Genomic DNA, 23,473 nt, shown 5'->3' with positions numbered 1-23,473 from the left:
GAGAGAGAATGACTGACTGAATTCCCTCAGAACAGCCCTTCAGACATTATTTTGTAAAATAAAAATAAAAATGGCCACCTTATCTGTTGGAGGACAGAGATGTAAATGTCACATGGGCTGCCCTGGGCTGACTCGGGTGCAGAGGGCACTATCCTGTCACCAGAACTGAAGAAAGAATTAACTGCTAGTCCAGTCAGGTTTCTGAGGGAAGAACCATCATGTCCTCCAAATGATGGTTGAAATTAGGTCAAGGAGCTGGGGTCTGCAGTAGAAGGATAATTAATTAATTAATTAATTAATTAATTAATTAATTACCTGCCTTCAGAAGATCCAACAGCAGGGGAGAACAATAGGAAATACAAAAACCATATAAAATTAAAATGACAGCTAAAGTGGGACATTATATAATCTCAAGTACCCAAGACCAGGGTAAAGTAGAGTGTCTTTTGTCATGCAGTATATAAATATTGTGAAGTGTAATAAAGAAAAATTATGGTGTGGTGAAACTATTCAAAATGAAAATTATGGATGAGAATAAAGACACATGGGAGAAAAGCCTTGAGCTTCTCTTCAAGATGCCAGACTAGTTCAAAGCAGAGTGACATGCCAACGGGTAGAAAAAAACAGGTAAGATTATTGAAGAAGAAAATAAAACTTGTCACACAGACAATAAAATTAGATAACCATATAGAACATGGGTGTCAAACAAAAGGCCCGTGGGCCGAATCCGGCCCGCCAGACCTCGTCATGTGGCCCGTGTAGCCGCCGCCGCCGGCCGCCAGCCTTCACCTTTTATTCTCGCTTTTTTTTTTTTGACACAAGAAAGCTGCCTCTTCAGCGCATGCGCGGCAGCCTACAAGCCAGAGAACGTCTGCCCTCTAGCGGCGCCGGCCGTTCTACACACGAAACCTCCACTTTACATGCATTCAGGAAACCTCCACTTGTTTTTATATTGAGCGCATGCCATCCTGTGATGTGACAGATCCAACGGCTGCCTGAAACCTTCTCTCCTGTACTGTAAGTCCTACAGATACAACCGGCCCTTTGAGGGATGACCAAACTGCTGATGCGGCCCCCGATGAATTTGAGTTTGACACCCCTGATATAGAACTTTCGTATCATGGGCCAAGGGAGCTGTGTATAGGCAGAAAGCAGAAGTATTTCAAAAATGCGGAAAAATGGCAAAAGTGGAGAAGATGCCCTCCGTGATTGTGGATGTGTATATGCTAATAAACAAAGTAGAACAGGGAAGAATTCTCAAGGAAATCAGACTCGTGACAGAAAAGAAGGTAATAAAAAACAACCTTCAACGGATGCATGTTTGTGAACTAAAGGTAAGAAACAAGCAGCATAGCATAGTAAGAGGCTCAAGCTGGAGGCGTCCCGTCCAGCTGCACCCACATCTGGAATAGCAACGCCCTTCGAAGCCTGGAAAAGCTGGAAAGATAAACTAAGTAGATAAACTAACAGGAAGGATTTGAAACTGGCGAGACCAGAAATTCACGGAAGACTGGAGTAAATTTATGGACTATTTGAAAAGTAATTGTGAAGAACAGACGACGTTTGTAGGGTTGCAAGAAGTTTTGTGAGTATTATTAGAAGTATTGTAAAAATGGATAAGGGGGAGGATGACTTGTTAAGAGACGTAAAGGCAATGTAAAGTTAAAAAATGCATAAGAAGTGGTTAAAACGGTGGATCATCAGAGGTGCTGATGGAAGTCCAAAAAGATTGTATAAGTGATAAGTTCTGTGGTACATTTTATAATTTATATGTTAAAATGAATGAAAATATTATTTAAAAAAAAAGGAAAAGCAGGAAAGCGGAGGAGGTGTTGCGAGAAGTCTGGCCCCATAGGATCCAAATCCCAGGGCCCGAGGGGTCTTCGCCCCCCGAAAGTGGATGGGCATTGCCACTAGATTATGTGGGCCGGGCTCACCTTGGGCTCCCCCCAAGTATTTTATTCAAGTTGCCCCCCCTGCAGAAAAGAGAGCGGACTTTCAGCCCTCGCACAAAGCGGAGCAGCGCCCACGTCCCCTCTCAGTACCCAGGACCCCTTTCCCGCCGCCTTCCAGGTGCGGGCGAGCACCTGTGCGCTGCCAAGGGCGCACCTGCCAGGCGCGAGCGGCGCTTCCCGCGCTCTGCAAAGCGCACCTGGCTGCTTCTCTGCTCGCGCAGCCTCTGAAAGGGGAAATGTTAAGCTCCGCCCTCCTTCTTTTCTCGGACCGCCATTGGTCTTTAATTTGCATAGCCCCGCCCGTCAACTCCCGCGCGCCGGCGAAAGGAAAGGGCCCAGGCTGCCGCCGGTCGCTATGGCAACAAGGGGAGGAAGCCAAACAGCTGCCGGTCCCGCAGGAGCAGCTACGCGGCGGCTGACGAGGCCCGGGGCTCCTGGGGGTCTGTTGCAAAGGGGCAGGGGAAGAGGTAGGCCTTTCTGCTGCCTCTACTGCGTTGCATATTCGCGCCCCTCCCTTTTCTCCCCAAGGAGCTCAAGGGGATCCCTGCACGGGGTGGTTCTCCCCCCCATCTCCAATCCCCCACCACAACAACCCTGCGAGGTAGGGTAGGCCGAGAGGCAAGGGCTGGCCCGAGGCCCTCACTCTGTGGGCAAAGTGGTGCCCAAGTGGGGGATTTGAACCCTGGTGGGTGGCGCTGTGGTCTAAACCACAGAACCTCTTGGGCTTGCCGATCAGAAGGTCGGCGGTTCAAATCCCCGCGACAGGGTGAGCTCCCGTTGCTCGGTCCCTGCTCCTGCCAACCTAGCAGTTCGAAAGCACAAAATGCAAGTAGATAAATAGGTACCGCTCCGGCGGGAAGGTAAACGGCATTTCCATGCGCTGCTCTGGTTCGCCAGAAGCGGCTTAGTCATGCTGGCCACATGACCCAGAAGCTGTACGCCGGCTCCCTCGGCCAGTAAAGCGAGATGAGCACTGCAACCCCAGAGTCGGTCACAACTGGACTTAACTGTCAAGGGTCCTTTTTTACCCTCCCGGGTTCTAGTCTGGCGCTCTTCGCCACTGTGCCACACTGGCTCTCTCTGCACTCTGCTCTCCTTGGTAAGTGGGGCTAAGATTGTTGCCTAGAATTTGAAAGACGTAAGAGCAGTCTGGAGTATTTTTTTCCTCATTAGTGGGCAATCTCGGGTGCTTGCTTCATAATTATATATACTACATGTACTGTATATTTTACAAAGTCGTTTTTCTGTTCTCTGTCCCTATGGACACCTCTTAAAGAGATGATGGCCAAACTTTGCATGGAGGTTTGTGACACCAAGGAACAAGTTGTTATTTGTGTTTGGATACAAATGGGCACCACTGAGAACCAATATGGTAGATTGCGCTGTTCAAAACTGCACTTATTTATTTATTTGTTTCTTAAGAGTTCCTGAGTCGCACTGGGCACAAGACTGCTTGTTTCCGGTAAAGTTCCTTGGAGATGGAGGAAGACACGAATGAAACGGAACCCCCTTCTCAGGGAACAAAAGGATCGGAGGAAGCGACTGAGGCGCCAAGAGAAGAGATGGAGGTTGTGGGTGCTGCTATGGACTCGGAACCAAGCCTTCAGAGCCAGCCCAGTCCGCAGCCCCAATTTTCAGCAGAACCCATGGAAGTCACTTTTGACAGAGAGGCACCAGTGCAGGCCTTCCAAGATGTTCTCCCAGCAGAAACCAGCAGCTCTCCAACCCTACTGGAAACTTCCAATGACACTGCTGCCACCAGTTCACCTGGTGTAAGTATTCACACAAAGCATTTGTCATGGTGAGTCCCATAAATCAGCAGAGGTGCCCCAGTGGACCAAAGACACGGGGCTCTTTGTTCTGCAGTTGGGCACACAGCATGCAGCGTCCTAGGAAGCTCACTTTTCATTTTGAAAGATTAATAATAAAAACATCATGTTTCTAGTTCTCATGAAAGTATTGATAGGCCTGGAAGTTTTTGGAGTATTGCCGGGTGAACACCAGGGAGCAGAGATTCAGGGCTTTGCAGTTTGGGCTCCTACACATGAAATTGATAAACTATTCAATTTTTGCAAGCACTTAAAGCAAACTGAAAATGTATAACCTGCAAAGATCTTCACAGCTGGACACACCCTCTCCCCACTCTTTTTCAAAACTTTGGCTTTGTGAAGGTGCTTTCCTGAGAGGGATATTGTTGCTTATTCATAGGCAGGCAAGGAGACCAAAGTGGATGGCAATTTGCATTGAACTTGCAAGTGCCTGTTTATAAGTGCGTAAGTGCAGATTTAGGGACATGGGTAGTGGTGTGGGTTAAACCACAGAGACTAGGACTTGCCAATCAGAAAGTTGGCGGTTCAAATCCCCGCGAAGGGGTGAGCTCCCGTTGCTCGGTCCCAGCTCCTGCCAACCTAGCAGTTCGAAAGCACGTCAAAGTGCAAGTAGATAAATAGGTACCGCTCCGGCGGGAAGGTAAATGGTGTTTCCGTGCGCTGCTCTGGCTTAGCCAAAAGCTGCTTAGTCATGCTGGCCACATGACCCGGAAGCTGTACGCCAGCTCCCTCGGCCAGTAAAGTGAGATGAGCGCTGCAACCTCAGAGTCGTTCGTGACTGGACCTAATGGTCAGGGATCCCTTTACCTTTAAGTGCAGATTTAGCAATGATTGCCATAACTTAAATAGAAATACAAATTAGAATGAATTATTAGTCCATTTTCATGCATTTGTATGTATATATTATTGGTTCCCCCCCGTGGACCTATTATATACTTACCTGTTTATCGTAACATTTGTACTCTGCTAACATTTATTTATTTATTTATTTATTTATTATCTATTTATGTCATATGATTATACCCCTTGATTGCAAAAAAACTCCTCAAAGTGGTTTTCAAAAGGAATAAAACAATAAAATAATCAATAAAAACAGCTAAAACATTTTTAAAAATCAGTGATAATCTAAAAGCAAATAAAAACACGTGTCATCATTCTACATGTCTGAACAGACTTCGCTAAAGAAAATTGTTGAAAAGAGTACAGTGAAGGCATCTGCCTGCGGTCAATAGCCAGGGAGTTCCAAAGATCGATCCTTAAAACTGCGAAACGAGCATTATGTGGCACCTGGGCCACTTCTGGTAGTAGTAGCAATGATGATAATACTAGGAATATGAAACATCTCATGATAGTGTGGAAATCTAGCCAGGGAACTTCTGATGGTCAGTGTCAAGAGCTGTGGCCTCTCCATTCTTTTGCCTCTTTTCTGGACTTGGTTTCAAAGAGAGAACAGCCCTCTCTGACAATTTAAATTGAGAACTCTCCTCTGCAAAGCAGAGTGTTCAACCCAAAACTTTGTTTTGCCTCTTAGGAAATAGCAGCTAAGCAGCCTTCAGTGGAGGAAGAGCCTAGAGTCCCAGAAGACGAGACCAGCAGCAAAAAGACTCAGGAGTCCCCCGCCAGGGAAGCAGCAGTAGCAGATGACCAAGGTACAGGTCCTGCTCCTGGTGCAGAGGAGGGACGTGGCCTCATGCGCACCCAGAGTGTTGCCAGGAGAGAGGAAGCTGGGAGCCCCAGAGAGGCAGCAGTGAGCTTCAGAGAGCCCCTTGCCTCGGGACAAGCTGCAAGCTCCGCAAGCAGTGGTGGGCCTGGCAGTCCGGCCACAAAGGCCGAGGCCGAGGTGAGCCACGAAGTCAACGCTGCCCTTGGAGGCACAGGGCCCTCAAGCGAGGATGAAAGGGCCAGCCGGGAAACGGAGGTGAAAACAGCCCAAGGAGAGAGTGGCCCTTCCCAAGCACCGACTGCAGCCAGCAGCCTGACTCCCGCAGAGGGGCAGGAGGAGTCCGCTGTCTCTTCGGCCCTCCCTGGCATGACATTAGAGGAGACCAGCAGGCCACTCTCGGCGCACCCACTTGTGAGTATTATATATATATATAAAATGATCATGGATTTGCCAGGCAAACACGTACATAAATGTATGAGGCAGCACAGGAGGGCAGTCCTGGAGCCATTTTGGCTCCCAAACTGACCAAATGTTTTCTCTGCAAGGTCAAAGGAAAATAGAAAAGCCTCCCCATTGTCTTTTTATTCACAAAACCTGTCTTAAGGGTATATCTGTGTATGAATAAGGTGAGCCTGTGACCTGACTCAGGAACTATTTGTCACTACAAAAGACTGGACAGGCTCCCCAGGGTATCCAGTCAAGTAAGCATTAACAGGTAACCTGCCAGACAGGAGATAAACAACGACAAGAGATATACAATGCACTCAGATTTCTGCTGTAGACCACCCTTTCTATGATGTATGTATGATGTTTCTGGGGCTGGTCTTGAACTCCAGGGCGGGCGATTTAAAATGTTTATATAAGGGCGGGCACACCTGGGTTCTGGGTCCTCCTCCTTTCCTGCGTGTGAGGGGAGCACCCTGTTGCAACAGTTCCATAAAGATCAGCCTTACTAGCTGCTTTGCTTCTCAATATTCTCTGGTTGGCCTCTGTTCTTTTCTCCGACCGATGGAGAACCTACAAAGGGCTCTTATGTCCCCCATAAGGGAATAAGGGCAGATTTTCATTTATTACACAGTAAAAGACAATCACATTTTATGCACATGAAACTTGTGCGACTTCACGCATGCGTGATTGAAGGCTGGTCAGTTTGAATTCCACAAATTAAATGAAGGCAGGGTTTTCACTGTGCGAAAAGAGCTTTTAAGCTCTCTGTCCTGCTTACTGGGACAGGCCATCTCATTGTGCCATCTGTGGAACTGTGGGGATGTTTGCACAATAAGATCTTGTGGAAACTCGGGCAGCCTTGTGAGATCTCGTGAGAGCATTGCCAAGCCGGCAGGCTGAGTGGGCCTTGCCCAGTAAAAGCTCTCTGTTTTGCTTGGGAGACAAGGCCCTTGTGGCATGCCAGCTCTGGAAAAGAAAGGTAGGAAGCAGTGATGTGACTCAGTATAGGGCAGCTATCAAAATCCAACGCTCTAAACCATGGGTAGGCAGACTAAGGCCCGGGGGCCGGATCCGGCCCAGTCGCCTTCTAAATCCAGCCCGTGGACAGTCCGGGAATCAGTGTGTTTTTACATGAGTAGAATATGTGCTTTTATTTAAAATGCATCTCTGGGTTATTTGTGGGGCATAGGAATTTGTTCATTTTTTTTGTCTAAAATATAGCCTGGCCCCCTACAAGGTCTGAGGGACAGTGGACTGGCCCCCTGCTGAAAAAGTTTGCTGACCCTTGCTCTAAACAGCTGTGCTGCTGTTATGTACTGAGTTGAATAGGATCCAAACTGCAGCAGTCTGATTGGTCCTAGAACAACAGGATCCAAAAGGCAGCAGTCTGATTGGTCCTAGAACAATAGGATTCAGAATGCAGCAGTCTGATTGGTCCTAGAACAATGCAGCAGTATGATTGGTTGGCAGGAACCACCCAATCATGCTCCAGATAGAAGTGAATCCACAACCTGATTGGCTTACAGTAGAATTCCGGAATTAGCCAATCATGTGCAGCCCATTGTGTAAATAATGTATATAAAGCAGATACCTTGAGGGGACTTTCATTCATTCCTCCTCACCACTATGAGCTGAATAAAGAGCATGAAATCACTTTGCGACTCTGAGTATATTTCAGAAGGAGTTAGGATTTGATATCCAGCCTTATCACTACCCGAAGGTATCCCTTCCTCCCCCACAACAAACACTCTGTGAGGTGAGTGAGGCTGAGATACTTCAGAGAAGTGTGACTAGCCCAAGGTCACCCAGCAGCTGCATGTGGAGGAACGGGGAAGCGAACCCAGTTCACCAAATTACGAGTCCACCGCTCTTAACCACTACACCACACTGGTTTGCATTTTTGCATATATGCACCACACCCAGAACATACCCCATTGTAAGATCCGGCTGTACTGAACATTTCTGAAAACCGATAACAATTAATTGGCCCAAAAAATTCTGATTGTACTGTCCAAGCGTTATTGGGAGTCACCCAGTCAAACATCAGTTTCATTCAAGGTCCCATCTAGACATTTTAAAGTTGTGCATTCATGATGGTTTGTGCTTGTGATGGTCTCAGGGCAGCTCTGTGATGGGATGTAAGGAGGCATTTTTCTCCATTCTGTCCTGCATCTCCCCCCCCCCCCCCCAGTTTCTGTTCCACTGCCAAAAATGACGTCAGAGTACACTCGCAATGGAAGCACATGTAACTTGTGCACATTCAGCTTTATGCACTTGGCAAAATTAAAAAGGGGGCGGAAAGGTGGTGAGTGTGCAGGGGGGAAATCTTTGGCAATCCCACCCCCCATCGCAGTCAGTGTGTTTTGTCTATACACGGTTTTGCTTTAGGTGTGATCCCCGGAATGTAACCCCCGTGTAAGTTACGGGCTTACTCTATTTGTATCGTTTTCTGCTGTAGTGAAATAACTTAATTTACACAATTAATTATGTAAATTACATAAGCTACGTTGTCATTACATTATTCTACCACATTTATTCCACAATGTAAATGTTGTTGCAGAAGACACCCAGACCAAAAAACAAAGTCTGGAAGGGCACAAAATTCATGGTTGCATGCAAATTTAATTTATGGCATTTGTGGTCACAATATGTTTTTGATTGCCGCCGGGGTGGGGGTGGGGGCCTTTCCACACTTTCCACTTACTGCTGTGCACGCTTTACGACAGGAACACTTAGCATATTGCTGCTGTATGATGTGATCTGACTCATCATTTGTAACTCCCTCCCTCTGCCCCGCCACTCTCCCTGGCACAGCCGCTCCCCCTCCCCAGAGTTGCCAACAGGTAGCTCCTTCAGCGCCCCCCCCCCCATCGCTGTCCTGCTCTGACCAGACCCTCCATGATGCTTCCTCGGGACTCATTACTTGCACCAGTTGTGCTGTTGGGCTTATATCAGTAAAAAATGTTGATGTTGGGGTGTGTTTGTGTATTTTTTTTTACTAAGCAGAGCCTCCCCGCTCTGGCTTTCTCTTTCAGAGTTTGTCTTGGGTCTTTGGCTATAACAGCGAACTCCCGGTTTTCAACCTGCTTGATGAAGACTACCGAGTGATCTTATACGTCTCCTCTCACACGGCCGTGATCCATGATGTCCTCAGGAACAGGCAATATCTCCTCCAGGTACGGGTCAGTTCTGTACCGGTGCTGGAGAACCCATTTGTTCTCTCCTCTCCTCCTCCCATCACGCCAAATGAGGAGGCGGCTTCAGGCCGCAGAGGCAGATGGCAGGAGGGAGGAGGAGCGGTGACCTGGTGCTGGAGGACAGAGCTGAGTGTGGCATGTGGCCTGTTTTGTTTTTGCTCTGCCAACTTGACAGATTTTTCTGCCTGAGGCACAGAACAAGATGGCGCCCCATCCCGTTCTTCGCACAGAAGCTCACCAAACGGGCAGCTGAGACGTGGTTCCACGATGGCTGTTAGGGCAGCCATCTTGTGGTACCCCTCAGGGCAGCAGCTGGGCAGATTTCAGGGCACACACAGAGCTCTCCATCATCCCAACACCACTCCCCTGCTGCCCTATACTAGGTTCCTTCCGCTAGTATGCTGCCCTCAAGCACGGCGGAGGAGGTTTCCCTTCTGCCAGCGCTTCTGTCTGGTCAGCTTCTGCACATGAAACTGGATGGGGTGCCATCTTGCCCTGTACCACAGGCGAAAAAGGTCCTGTGTCAGAAGGGTTTTTCCTGTTTGCTCTTCTTGTTTCAGCCGCTTTGCCCTACCACCTGCCTGCTTGGTGGCGGCACATCTTGCCTAACAGAGAGAACTGTAATCTGAAGTCGCCATGATGAAAACTGAAGGGTGGAGGGTTTGACTGTAGACGACTTAATCCTGAGCATGTTTCCCTCTGGTGCTGCTGGCCATTGGCAGGGAAGGACCTTGGTCATATGGTGGTCTGTTTGAGGCCAAAATTTGTGGCCTGCAGCTCTCACGCTGCCTTCCCAAAGCTGGGCAAGCACTAACTAGGCTGGGGTAAGGACTCCAGGACCCTGTCAGAGCCCTCACGCCTCCGTCCCAAAGTACAGCGCTTACTAGGCTTTGGAAAGGCCCCCCTGTGTCCCATGTAGGGAAACCGGGTGTGCTGCCCTAAGTATGCACCTGCCATTGGCAGTGGCCCCATTGAGATGCATTCCTTGGCAGGTTACCCACAAGATTATGTCCCCAATAAAAAAACGGTCCAACATTTAGCATACCGGCCTGAGTGAGATTTCCCATGAGCTGCCTCTGCAGGGCTCGCTCTCTTCCTTTGACTTTCCAGGGACACACAGACTGCATTTCCTGCATCTGCATAAGTGAAGACCGAAGGTGGATAGCAACAGCTGACAGGGGCCCCCAGAGCATGGTGACTGTTTGGGATGGATACTCTGCGTAAGCATCTGGTGGAGGAGGTTTGCTAACCATTTATTTCTGCGTTAGACCTCTCCCGCATTGGCCTTAGCTGCCACTAGTGTTGGTGTCGCGACTCTTAAAACTTGGTGGGTAATTGGGCAGCCATAAAGCCAAGGTCTCGGCTGCATCTGTCCCACCAGGGCAGAAGTGAACCTGCTTCAGTTTCAGAGCGTTCAGTGTGTGCTGTGTTCTCTAGGATTCCTGTGCACACCATATTTGACAGCCATCCAGAGGGCGGAGTCTGCGCCATCGCAATTTCGCATGATTCCAAGTTTCTGGCTACCATCGGGGCTGGGGAAGTGCAGGTAAAGGAAGCATTTCCTGTGCTGAATCCTCTAACTAGGGTGCCTCGAATTCGTGAAGGAGAGAAGTGAGGGGGGCACTCTCGATGGTGGGAGGGGAGGGCATGAACAGTTTTGTTTAATGGGCTATAAGCAGTCAGGATTTCCCAGAACATGGACTCTTTGGGCTCTGCAATGGTGGAGCTTCATGCTTCGGCACCGGGGGGAGGCGGAGACCAGGCGGGGGTGGAGCTGGCGCGCGTCCTGGGGGCGTGGCGCACCACCTGCAGGGGCGGGCAGCCACAATGGCACCCCACCGGGATCACGCTGCCAGGGGCGGTACGTTCCCCTCGCACCCCTCTTTCTCCTCCAGTGGGGCTCCGGGGTGGGTCTTCTAAGGGAGTGTGTTCTGGCACCTTTTTTTCTGGAAAAAAAAGCACTGGGGGTGGTATTAGAACAAGTATACACCCTTTGGGGGTGAGGCAATCCTTCAAACAAACTGGTCCCAAGCTGTTAAGGGCCTCAGAGACCTAACAAATGGGCAGTCAGTGCAGGTCTTTGAGACAAAGTGTAACCTCACTCCTGTCCATAATCACGCTTTCTTCATCACATCAGAAAGTTTGCATATGGAGGTGGACCTCGCCTGAGACAAAGCCTGTCTGCAGCGCAGAAATCCAGCCGCAGTTTGGCTTCCAGGTGAGACATGAGTTTGGTTTGTTTTATTGATGGGTGGGTGGATTGGATTTATATCCCACCCCTTCCCCTCCAGGGAGCCCACATCCACAATTTAAAAGCAAAAACAAAGTAAAAGCATTTCATCTAAGAGCAACTGAGCAATCCTGCCGTGGTATCCTGTTTGTGGTGGTGAAGCTGTTCTTAGGATCTCTTAGATGACTCCTTCATCCTCCTTGCTTACTTACTTTGTATTCAGCCTTCCCTCCACAGAGCTGTAGGCAAGGTACATTGGATCCCCCGCCCTCTTTACCTTCTCGTCAGCCTGTGAGATAGGCCAGGCTGTGACATGCCTCTGGCCGCTGCCTGAGTACCTGGGGATTTGAGCCCAGGTCTAGCCATTCCAAATGCTCCATTCACTGCATCACACAGGCTTTTCTCATTCTTTTTTAAAGCACCACGTATGTGTGACTGGTGAGATAGATGTGGACATTTGTGTGCGTGCACACACTATATTGATTCTGTGAATCCTTACCTGTAGACACAACAACAATTCATCAGTGTAGCAGAAAAAAAGTGTGTGAACTGACTCTTAGTTAATACTTAGGCATCAGATTTCATTAAAGCAGCCTTTCCCAACCTGGAGCTCTCTGGATGTTCTGGACTACAACTCCCATCATCCCTGCCCATTGACCACACGGTCGTGGGGTTTGAGACATCTGGAGGGAGGCATCCATTTGAGGAAGGTCGACTTAGGGGTCAAACTCTATGTAGGCTTCCAAATGAGAAGAAATTATAAGTGCCATGAACTAAAGCATGGGTAGGCAAACTAAGGCCTGGGGGCCGGATCCAGCCCAGTTGCCTTCTAAATCCAGCCTGCGGACAGTCTGGGAATCAGCGTATTTTTATGAGTAGAATGTGTCCTTTTATTTAAAATGCATCTCTGGGTTGTTTGTGGGGCATAGGAATTTGTTCATTCCCCCCAAAAAATATAGTCCGGTCCCTCACAAGGTTTGAGGGACAGTGGACCGGCCTCCTGCTGAAAAAGTTTGTTGACCCCTGAGCTAAAGTGTCATTCTGCTACTGCTGTCACCTCTGAGCTTGTTCATTTTCCAGAATTACATTGCCTTTAATTCCCGAGACCATAATGAGCTGGTCAGCAACAGTAAAATTCAAGTCATCTTCTACATATGGGTAAGTTGGAATAAAAATGTCTGCTGTATGTTGTTGTAGCTGGTAATAAATCCACGGGGGATGTAGGTGTTTTCTGTTTTATGACTGCACAGCTCCAACACAGAAATGGTCAGAATTCAGCCTCCTGGAAATCCCAGACAAGGTTCAAGGGTGCCTTTGGCCTGGGTAGTGCCGGCACGCAGAAGGTCCCAGGTTCAGCTGTTAAGCAGCTTAGCGGATCAGCTGATTAGCGGCTTAGCGGATCAGCTGATAAGCGGCTTAGCGGCTTAGCGGATCAGCTGATAAGCGGCTTAGCGGCTTGGGAGAAAGGGGGGGAAAAGGAAAAAAACCCCGCAGGAACTCGCAAGACATTTTCGTCTTGCGAAGCAAGCCCATAGGAAATTCGTTTTGCGAAGCACCTCCAAAACGGAAAACCCTTTCGGACTTCCGGGTTAGCGCGATCAACTAATGGCGGATTCCCTCCGAGCTCCGGAGGGAATCTGCTCAGTAGGGGACGGGTCCTGCCGCGGCGGCGACACGGGGACCCTCAGAAACCACAGGCGCTGAAGCCTGTGGACTTGGTGACTCGGCGGGCACCATTTGCGCCCCCCCGACCCGCGAAGGAGCCTTTTTAAAGGCTTCGGAACGGGGGACGGGGAGCGGCGCGGTGCTGTGAGTCGACTGCTTCCCCTATGGAGTGAAGCCGCATGCCATGGTCGGAGAGCGCTGACTTCTTCCTTTGAACATTTGGACTAAAAGTAACAACCCGTGAGTAATACGGAAATTGGATTTAAAATTTCTTTTTTGGATTTGGCACGAGCGGGGAAGGCGCAAAGAGGAAGTCCGTCTCCCCGTCTTGTAAACATCTTAAAGCAAGGACTAGATAACTAAGGTTGAGAGAACACCTTCTTCTTGAGAGGATAAAAGTAATTAATTTCACGTTTTGGCAGTATAAGTGAATTTGCTGGAGGATAAGAGTTAATTTTGAGAGTGGAACTGTCACCCCCCCCCCCAGGACCCGGGAGCGATCTGTGAGAGAGCCTGTTGAAGAGACATAGAAGATTTTGACAGCTGTCAAACTAGCTGTCAAAGCTGGGGAAAAAAGAGAACTTTGTTTCTGTTGCCTTTGCTGGTTATATTTGTTACATTCAGGTAATAAATTGTTGAAAATAAAGAGAAAAAGTTAATTTGACTTTTGGATTGGAACTGAAAGGAATACTAAGTAACCAGAACTCCTCTAGAGGGGGCTCTGGGACATTACAAGAATGGCTGCAAGTGGAAAAATACTGACTGAACTGGAGAGGACTTTCCTTCTCCTGGGAAAGTTACAAGAACAAAGCAATGTTTTGGCTACAAATGTCACAACATTGAATGAAACAGTAAATAAACTTGCTGAATCTGGAAGGGACTTGATTCAAGTCTTTGTATCTGAACAAAAAGTTTTTGTAACTGAACTAAAAATCTTTGCAGCTGAACAAGAAAAGAAATCTGAGAAATTTGAGAAAGTGGGGAAAGAGATATATGACGATTTAGAGGGAAAGGAAGGAGGAGCTATAATGCTGCAGATGATTAAGGAGAGCCAGAGGCCTGCTAAGATGGATATAAAGGAAAAGAAGAATGAGATTATGAAAATCTGGTTTGAATGGAAGAATGAGGAATGGAGAGATCTCCTCATGTGGAGATCTGAAGACTTATGGATTACAAACTTGACTAAAGTGGAAGCTGGAGTTTCTGGGACATTTGGACTTAAAAGAAGTAAGAAACAAGATTTGGACTACACTTTTAAATATGGAGGTCTGGCTGGAAGAAACATGGACCTTATTGGGACAGAGCTTCTCTGAGATTTGGTGTTTAATATAAAGGACTATCAAAAAAACCGGCAGAGAGGAATTGAGAGAGAATTAAGAGCCTCGGACGTGAGGTCACCAGGCTGACAGCAGATAGACTGATGGACATTTGTTGGAGCTCGAAACCGGGAAAGGCGGGGAGTGGGGCTTTGGGAATCCAAAGGGTGTACAATTATACTTTGGGTTTTTTTTGTATTTTGTTTTGCTACTTATATCAAAATGGGGAACTCGTGAAAGGGAATTGGGGTCGATCTTAGAAAAAGATATTAAGAATAAGTACTGACGTATAAAGACTGAGGTTTATGTTAAAATTGGTTAACTAAAATGAATTAAATATAATAAGGTAAAATTTGGGGATAAGAACTTGCTGAATTAAAAATTGAATTGGAATACAAGAAGGGGAGGTGTGGGGAAGTCAGGGAAATATGTTATTGAAAGTAAGGAATGCAAATTATATGTGTGTTTTTTCTGTTTTTTCTTTATTTTTATATTTTTTGAAAATTTCAATAAATATCTTTTAAAAAAACAAAACAAAACGGAAAACCCTTTCGTCTAGTGGGTTTTCCGTCTTGCGAGGCATTCGTCTTGCGGGGCACCACTGTATAAAGAAATGGCATGAAAGGAAAAAGTGATGGGGAGGAAAGAAGAAAATGATGTTAGAAGGTTCTCAGAATAATAAGCTTACTGGAAATGGGTGGCTCACAGTGAAGTGGAGGCGTGGGAGACAGGCCTTGGTGGTGTCTGAGATTTGATTCTGTTTTTTCCTTCATGTCTTCTTAGAATGCCGACATCTTGCACTACCATGCTCCGCCCCTGACAGATAAAGTGAGTATTGCATTGATCACCTTAGGAATGTACAGAACTGACGCCTTTGGAGGGCCTTTGGGCAAGGCGCCCTCCTACTCTTCCTCTATGTCGCCACCACTGTGGTTGCCAACTGCTGCCCGTCGTTGTCTTCTTCTTTCGCATGGTGCCCCCTGCTTGCTTGCCAGGCAGAGAGCCAGTGGGCAAGCACGCAGTGGCATCTGTTGTTGCTCCTCCTCCTCAGCACCACCCATCAACTGGGGGTGGGGCTCAAATATATTATGGGGAGGCAAAGGGACCACAGCCCCTAGGAGTTGGCTCCTATGTTTTGTGTTATGGTTCTGCAGCAAGCAAATCCAAAGTCCTTCAGCAAAAACAGGTGACCAGACAATCTGTGTGCAAACTCACCATGGCTAGACACCCAGAGGCCAATTCACACAATTGGCTGACCCTGGCTATCTCCAGTCCAAGGCCAGTGTTGTAAACAGTTTAAAGACTTGCCTGTTAGTACCTTGATGGTGCAATTAAGCTGAAAGCAAACCTTTAAACTGGAGGGTATGTCGTCCCTTCCAGCCCTGCTGCTTGTGTTCATGTCATTTGACTCATTCTGTTTTGAATGTGTAATTGCTGAAAGAAATAATAATAATAATAATAATAATAATAATAATAATAATAATAATAATTTATTTAATTTATTTCTACCCCACCCATTTGGCTGCGTTTCCCCAGCCACTCTGGGCGGGTTTCAACAGAACATTAAAAGCAGAATAAAACTTCAAACATTAAAAAGTTCCCTAAACAGGGATGCCTTCAGATGTCTTCTAAAAGTCGGATAGTTGTTTATTCCCTTGACATCTGATGGGAGGGCCTTCTACAGATCTTGAGACTGGCGTGCTGCGCGCTCTGCCCATCAGCCTTCCCAGCCAAGCAGCGGCAAATGGATTATGAGGGGCTTGGCTGGGTTTGCGGAGAGCAGAGGAGGGCAAAAATGCTCTACAGTTGTGCTCCAGAGTATATTTTGTGTTATGTATTGAAGTTCTCACCCTGTGCCTGGTCCTGGTGGTAGAATGCATGGTGGTCAGCAATTTTGGATGGCTTTGAAGCGCAGTGGTTTTTAAGCTTCTCCTTTAGCACGTCCCACGGCGCTGCCTGGACTGCTAGTGGCACGATCAAAACTTGGGCCGTCTTGAACACCTTGGGCCTGCAGAGGCTGAGGAGTAGTGGGTGGACATAGCAGACGACACAGAGATTTCTCCAAGTAGTTCTTTATAAGTAAGCTGGAACTGAACTGAACTGAACAGCTCAGCCAGCCTGTTTTTATAGGCTATCACATTGTAACAACAACAACCCAGGGTTTCCCGCCTAAAGTAACTGACATGGACCTGAGTGAAAACTATATACACAATACCCCTGGTGGCCAGGGTGAGAACCTCAATACTGTACATAACATTCTGAACCGGCAGCTCAACACATTTTGTGCAGTGGGAACAAAGGGCTTTGTGCTGCTGAGAACCCGGAGATTAATAAGGAACATAGAACACAGAAAGTTCTCTCCCCTCCCTCCATTTTCATAACCTTGAGTCACTATTTATTTATTATTTATTAACTGCATTTCTATCCCACCTTTTCCTCCAAAGAGATCAAAGCAAGTCCAGCTCATCCATGAGGCAAGGTGAGGCTGCTGCCTCAGGTGGCAGGATTCACAGGGGCAGCTGATCTGGCCTCAAAGGAACATGTCGCCCGCTGCCGCCGACACAGTGGCAGCGATGGCTGCGCCACATGCTTCGAAGGGCGGATCTGCCACCTTCTCAGCAGCCTCTTGGCAAATAGGAGGCATTGCTGGTCTCCTCCTACCCTTGTTCCCAAAGGAGAGCTTCACTCGCCCCTTGTTCCCTGCCGGCGGGGGTGTGTGTGTGTGTGTTTCCTTTTGTGGCTCAGCCCAAGTGCCAAAATGTCTTGGCTTGAGGTGGCCTACATGGTTCTCCTTCAGTCCCCACAACAACCCTATGAGGTAGGTAAGGCTGAGAGGCAGTGACTGGCCCAAGGCCACCCAGTGAGCTTCGTGGCTGAGTGGGAATTCGAACCCTGGTCGACCCAGATCCTAGTCCAGCACTCAAACCACTACCTTACACTAGCATATGACAGTCTCTCCTTCTTCCTCTCTTCCTTTCTGATGTTTCCCTCTTTCCTTCTTTCTTTCAGGAGTGTCGTAAGGGGGTGGCCTGGGGTCTTTGCCCTGGTCCTCAGAGCTCCTGCCCACTATCCTCCTGCCTTTTAAAAACAAAACAAACAAACAAAACTTTGCTTATAGGGCTCTTATGCTGCTAAGTGCAGGGGCCAAGAAGCCTTCAGCCACATAACATCACAACAACAACAACAACTTATTATTTATACCCTGCCCATCTGGCTGGGTTTCCTCAGCCATTCTGGGCGGCTTCCAACAAAATATTAAAATGCAATAGTCTCCTAAACATTAAAAGCTTCCCTAAACAGGGCTGCCCTAAACAGCCCTTCTCATCTTGCAGACTCATAAATATGAGCAACCTAAAGTAATGGTTGACTCCATTGAGTACAGCAAATATAATAAAATTAAGCATGTGTGTTTGATAACTGCTGAAGGAGAGCAAAAGTGTGTTCTCTTCTTCAACAGCCCTCACCCCATTTCCTTTTCTAATGAATAAAAGTATATTCCAGTTTAGTTAAATAAAACCTTCAGTCAGCACAACAAATACAATCAACATTTATAAATCACACAGGGCATTTCCCCACAAATGTACGTGAAAGTGCCTTGGGGAGAGGGAAGGGGAAACAATTTTAGAGGATATTGGAGGTAGGAACTGTTTCCTGATAAAAAAGGAATGCACAAGTAATACATTAGGTTGGCTCAGAGGCTTAAATCTGAATTTCACGTAAAAATTAGCATATGCAAATTGTGCCCTGTGCCTATGCCCAAGTCTTCCTTCCTTCCTCTCTTTCTCTCTTCCACCTCTCCCCAATCTCCTCTGTTTTTCTTAGTTATATGGATGGGGCAGAGGAGCTGCGCTTGCTGTTTGTGCAGCGCTGGGGGTGGGGGTGAGAACCACCGAAAACACACCCACCCACCTTGCCTTCTCTTATTCACTGGTAGGGACAGGTGAGGAATTTGCTTCTAATGCAAGTCCACTTAATTCACAGTCCCTGAAACAGTATGCAAACTGAAACAGTGTGCTTGTGTCTGAATTAGGTGATGCAGTTTGGCAAGCAAAAACCTCATATATTATGGGACACAGGTCATAAAAACGTGTATGTTATTGAAAGCGATGTGCAAAATGTGTTGTGTTGGCTTGCAAAAATGTGTCCATTGGAAGGATTGTGCAGGAAAATGCAGCTATAGAATTTTTAAAATAAAGATTCGCCAACTGATGCAGAAATGGGGTACAAACTGACCTTAAAATTGGGGGGGGGGAGAGAACTGGAGAGAGAGAGCTCACATTCTTCTAGCTCTGTTCTCTGCCCCTTGTATGCATTTGGAAGCTCTTCTGTCGCCGGCTGCTTTGTGTTTTGCTTGGTGGCGAAGGGCATCTTTCCCTTTCTCCCTTCTCCAGTCGTTCAACAAGGTCGTGGGGATCTTCAGCCAGACCATTTTCCACTTCAGCTCTACTCAAGCCATTACTGGGACTATGGAAGGGAAGCTGGTGGTCTGGGATGCTGTTTGCCCTCCCTCCAAGTCTTCTGCCGTGTGCGTCAAACCCTACAACATGAAAGCCATCAAGCTGGTGCACTTGCAGCGGGATGGGATCACAGTGCTGGCCATCACAGACAAGTGAGCAGCTTATCTCTCAGGTTTACGTATCACATCTGCCTTGTCGCCTGGGCATCATGTTAGATCTTCAGGTACCTAGCCATGAGTGCACCCATGGAAGACCAGCCAGGCCAAGAGGAGAATCCACAAAAGTATTCAGCAAATCCTTAGATTCCATATGTCTCTGGGAGAAGGCAATCTTAACAGGCCCATCCTGCCCCTATGGGCAGGGGGGAGGTAGGGGAGAACCTGTCACCAGTAGCCCCAGTTAGGGTTGCCAGACTTTCCAGGGCTGACCTGAAGTCTTGGGGCTTGCCTGACCCCCTCCAGGTGGCAGGAGGAGGGCTTGAATCTCCGGGGGGGGGGTGAAAGGACCCTTAATGTAATGTAATTTATTAAATAGGAAGACAATGTGTGCAGCTTGCAGGCATCAGCCCAGCAGTAGCCAGCTGCAAATTATTGGATTGACTCTCAGGGCACGGGGTCTGCCTTCCTTCCTTTGTTCTTCCCCTGTCACATTAACCCCCATCTCTACACATATTGCACAGACTTTCCAGGGCCCATTCCCTATGACATCACTGGGGCCCCATGACATCATCAGGGAGTCTCAGGTTTGGGCCCTGAAATCTTAGGGTCTGGGATGCTGCTGACCTAGCAACCCCAGTCCAAATGCAGCCTGCCACTCTTCTGATCCGATTCACCCCTCCTTCCGCTACTGCGTTACTGTACTGTATTTAGTTTGGCTGTCATTTATGGGACACCTGGTGAGTGTTAAGAGGAGTTCCCCAGTTTTACCCAGCAGAGGGCACTGCTGCATTCAGGAACAGAGAAAAGTGCAAAAGCAAGCGATGGATTGCATCCCATGAAAGGGTTGGTTGTATCAAGGGCTTCACAAGAGACCTGCCATCCTGTCTCACAAATAGCACACAGTGCAGCAGCTCTACGAGAAGACCAAGGCAGCACTAGATGTGGTTGCAGGCCAAGCAGCTGCCCTGGCAATGCAGGCAACATATTATTTATCACAGGACCTGGTCTGTCACAAGGGCCAGAGCTTGAACATCTGTGACATGGGCTCCCTGGATCTGAATTGCTAACTGAACCTCAGAGAGCCAAAGAATCCCAAGAAACATAGTTTAGTGCAAAAGCAAGGAATTGTTTTGCCAAATTCTCCTCCTTCTCTGTGGTTCTACTAACTGATTGCCAGCAATTTTTCCTCTCCCCTGGAAATAAATATTTGGAATGAGATTTCCAAAGCACACCTGCTCACCCGCCTCATTCAGAACAAGGCCTGGCCAAAGATGTTTTGCTGCCTGAGGTGAAGGAAGAGATGGCAGCCCTCACTCCATCCCACCTACCAAAACTATTTGGCCTCAACAATGGCTGCAAGACGGTGCCCTCTCCCCCAAGTGTGACATTAAGCTGCTGGCCAGACAACACATTTTCTCAGACTTTGGCAGCGTTTGCCAACCCCAGCTTCTGCCTCACTCTTCCTAATGACAGGGCTGGCCCTCAAAGGATAAAAGACAGACATGCTCTGAACAATATACATGAGTATAATAGAATATAGAAAACTGCTTTATGCTGAGCCAGATTATTAGTCCATCTAGCCCAATATTGTCTACACAGACTGGCAGCAGCTCTCTAGGGTTTTGGCAGGGGACATCGCCACTGGGGATTGAAGCTGGGACCATCTGAATACAGCTGCTTTACCACTGAGCTATGGCTTTTCCTATCTACTTTCAATGCTCGGTTGAGGTAGAGCTCTTTCTGATGACGGACATTGGTCCCGATAATAATAATGTCCTGTGCTCCCTATTTTGTGGCCCTTAGCTGCCGGTAGAAGCCATTCACATTATGTTTGTCCAGCAGGACAGATTGAAGTGTCCACTGCAGGCAGCAGGTGTGGAGCAGAGCTTTGTGTGTCTTGCGCCCTGTTCTGCCCCCTCTGAGCTGGTGTGCTGCACTCAGGTATGGCAGAGATGCTCCCCACTGCTTGTCTTGGACATTCAGCTGCAGTCTCGCTGACTTGGGTACAGAGAATGGGTGCCAAGGCATTGTGGCACCTGGGGAGAACCACAAATTGGTGCCCCCCTTCCTGCCAGGGAAGAGGGAATGAATGAAGATCTACATCAGTGACAAGGGGGCTGGTAAAGATCTACATCAGATTCTGCTAACCTGTGGATCCAGCCACCTGAGGCACTCCCCTTTTAAGAGGCAAGTCCAGAGCAATAGTATATTACCTATTTTAGGTTTTAATATTATTCTTTGTGGCCAGTGTGATGCCATATCTCTACAACAAATTGATTTTCCTTTCAGGAATTTTGTGACCTGTGATGTCAAAGGCCATGTGAAATTCTATGATGGAGACCTGCAGCTTCTTCACTGGTACAGCCAGTTTAAACTGGGACGCATCCAATCCATATCCTTCTCCAAGAAACCAATGTGTCCTGAGGACACCACCAAATTCCCCACTTCTTGCACTTTAACAGGGCTTCCCTTTGTTGTCAGGTGAGAACTGAAGAGAATCGGGTTTGGTCCCACCCTGCAGGGCTATTTTCTTCTCATGGTGATGTTGTCCCAAAAGCTGCCACCACTTAAGTCCATCTGTGCAGCTTCGCATTCATTTTCTGTGTATATATCGGTCACAAAGAGGTAAGTTATATAACAAACGGTATGGAAAAACTGAGAACAATGGTAGGCATCCAGTAAATATCATATTCACTGTCTCAGCATGTTACTCCAGAGCAGGCATAGGCAAACTCGGCCCTCCAGATGTTTTGGTACTATAATTCCCATCATCCCTGACCACTGGTACTGCTAGCTAGGGATCATGGAAGTTGTAGGCCAAAAACATCTGAAGGGCCGAGTTTGCCTATGCCTGCTCTGGAGTATGAATCAAAATTCTGTTTCTTTTTCATGGTGCAGGAATTTTATTATTTCCACGGCGGATGCGTTGGTGATCCACGTCAAGACGGAAGGAACAAAGGTCAGCAAATGCCTAGAGGAGCCCAAGGAGGCCGTCCATGCCGTCAGCTGCCACCCGAGCAAGCCTCTCATGGCCAAGGGGAGTTTCTGCGGGCTCCTGAAAGTGTGGAACTACAAGATCAATAAATACCTCATTAGCCGAATCTTTAAGGGTGAAAGCATCCAGAGCCTCTGCTATGACTCCAGTGGTATTGATCCATACTCCTTCCTTTGCAAAAGGCAGACCTGTAGCTACAGGGGGTGTGGGCAGGCTAGCCAGGCTTTTTGCCCCGTGTGAAGCCTCCAGAGGGGTGCCATTGAGACTCCAAGCCTGTGTTTGGGCATGCAAATGCCTGGGGGTGGGGGTGCCAAACTGGGTCTTTAACCTGCGTGAAATAAAGCCTAGTTTTGCCCCTGCAAAAGGAAGTCTGGGGAGGGGGGAGATTTTTGGCAGGGTGGGGGTGCAGGGTTCATTTCTTTTGAAGGGAGAGTTTGAGTCTATTGATGCCTTTGCAATAATTCTTTACACGCATACAGCTTAAGCGATGCTAGTTCTGTCGTTATGGATCCTCAAAATCAAATTGACTCTTTCTGAGGAAGATTCCAAGGAAGAGGCCCCATTGCTGGCCATTAACCGTGGATTTTGTTTGTTCTTATTGCTTCTGCACCAGCAGGGGTTTTTTTGGAATTGTAATCCTTTTAATTCACATTTTAAAGGAAACACTATTTCCAGCTAGCTGCTTTCTAGCATTCTTTGTGTTGTCCTCCCATAATTTTTCAAACCTGATTTGCAGGTATTGACCAATAATAATAATAATAATAATAATAATAATAATAATAAATGAAATAAAAATAAGTGCACTTGCAGTGCCAAACTACTGAGCTTTCGGGAGCTACTGTGCCTTTAATCAGACGCTTCTTCCTTGTGGAGTCTCCTGCTGTAGGCTTCCTGTTCAGCATAGCTGAGGAATTGCCCTTTGAGTTGTCTGTTCCCTGTTGAGGGATGAAGAGTCGGTTCATTGGTGATGGCTCTATCTCTTGAACAGAATGCAGATAAGACTCAGAAGTCACAAGCGGGCAGTTTTTAATTAAAATTGCTGGACAGCAATAATGTCTTAGATAGCCCTACGGAAAGATCTTGTCCTTGCCAATATAGCATTATATTAGTTGCCCCGAGGAACCAACATTTTAATTCTTTCCCACCTAATTGTGAGAAACCACCCTCTCACCAGTAGAAAAAGATGTTGCCTTATACCAGCCATCGCTGACTTGGTTCCGTCCAGAGGTTTTGTGCTGCAGCTCCCGTCATCTTAACCAGCACAGAGCTGATGACGGTGGTTGTCCAAAACATCTGGAGTAAGCCACGCTGGGGTTGGCTGCCTTAGATCATCCAATCTTGCTGGGATGAGAAGTTTGCGGAACAACTATTTCTCCCATGCACTTTTTAGGTTCATTATTGGCAGCCGGATTCATTGATGGAAGTGTTTACATTTTGGATTCTATATCTTTGGAAAACGACTGTCCAGAGCCTTTCCGATATTCCAGCACTCCCATCACCGTCATGAGCTTCTCTCCTGACTCCCAGTATCTTGCGACCGCAGTGAGTATTCCTACCCCTT

The 23,473-nt window shown here is 47.6% G+C and overlaps 1 protein-coding gene across 3 annotated transcripts in view; it reads left to right on the top strand.

The window, feature by feature from the left end:
- The first annotated feature begins 2,267 nt into the window (after nucleotides 1–2,267).
- The window catches only part of CFAP251 (cilia and flagella associated protein 251), a 42,146-nt gene continuing 20,940 nt past the window's right edge, over nucleotides 2,268–23,473 (top strand). The window contains exons 1-13 of one of the 3 annotated variants that reach the window (XM_083589806.1): nucleotides 2,268–2,422; nucleotides 3,378–3,727; nucleotides 5,316–5,858; nucleotides 8,930–9,070; nucleotides 10,202–10,311; nucleotides 10,529–10,637; nucleotides 11,229–11,309; nucleotides 12,402–12,479; nucleotides 15,086–15,130; nucleotides 18,694–18,911; nucleotides 21,207–21,398; nucleotides 21,816–22,063; nucleotides 23,303–23,454. In XM_083589806.1, coding sequence (XP_083445932.1) covers nucleotides 3,434–3,727; nucleotides 5,316–5,858; nucleotides 8,930–9,070; nucleotides 10,202–10,311; nucleotides 10,529–10,637; nucleotides 11,229–11,309; nucleotides 12,402–12,479; nucleotides 15,086–15,130; nucleotides 18,694–18,911; nucleotides 21,207–21,398; nucleotides 21,816–22,063; nucleotides 23,303–23,454 — 2,211 coding nt within the window. In that variant the 5' untranslated portion in view covers nucleotides 2,268–2,422; nucleotides 3,378–3,433. The other 2 variants (XM_083589807.1, XM_083589808.1) reach the window with 2 other exon arrangements.

Source organism: Podarcis filfolensis (assembly GCF_964270895.1).
Source record: "Podarcis filfolensis genome assembly, chromosome: 16".
NCBI classification, from domain to species: Eukaryota; Metazoa; Chordata; class Lepidosauria; order Squamata; family Lacertidae; genus Podarcis; species Podarcis filfolensis.
The sequence above is the reverse complement of the archived record's forward strand: the minus strand, read 5'-3'. Positions and strand labels throughout refer to the sequence as shown.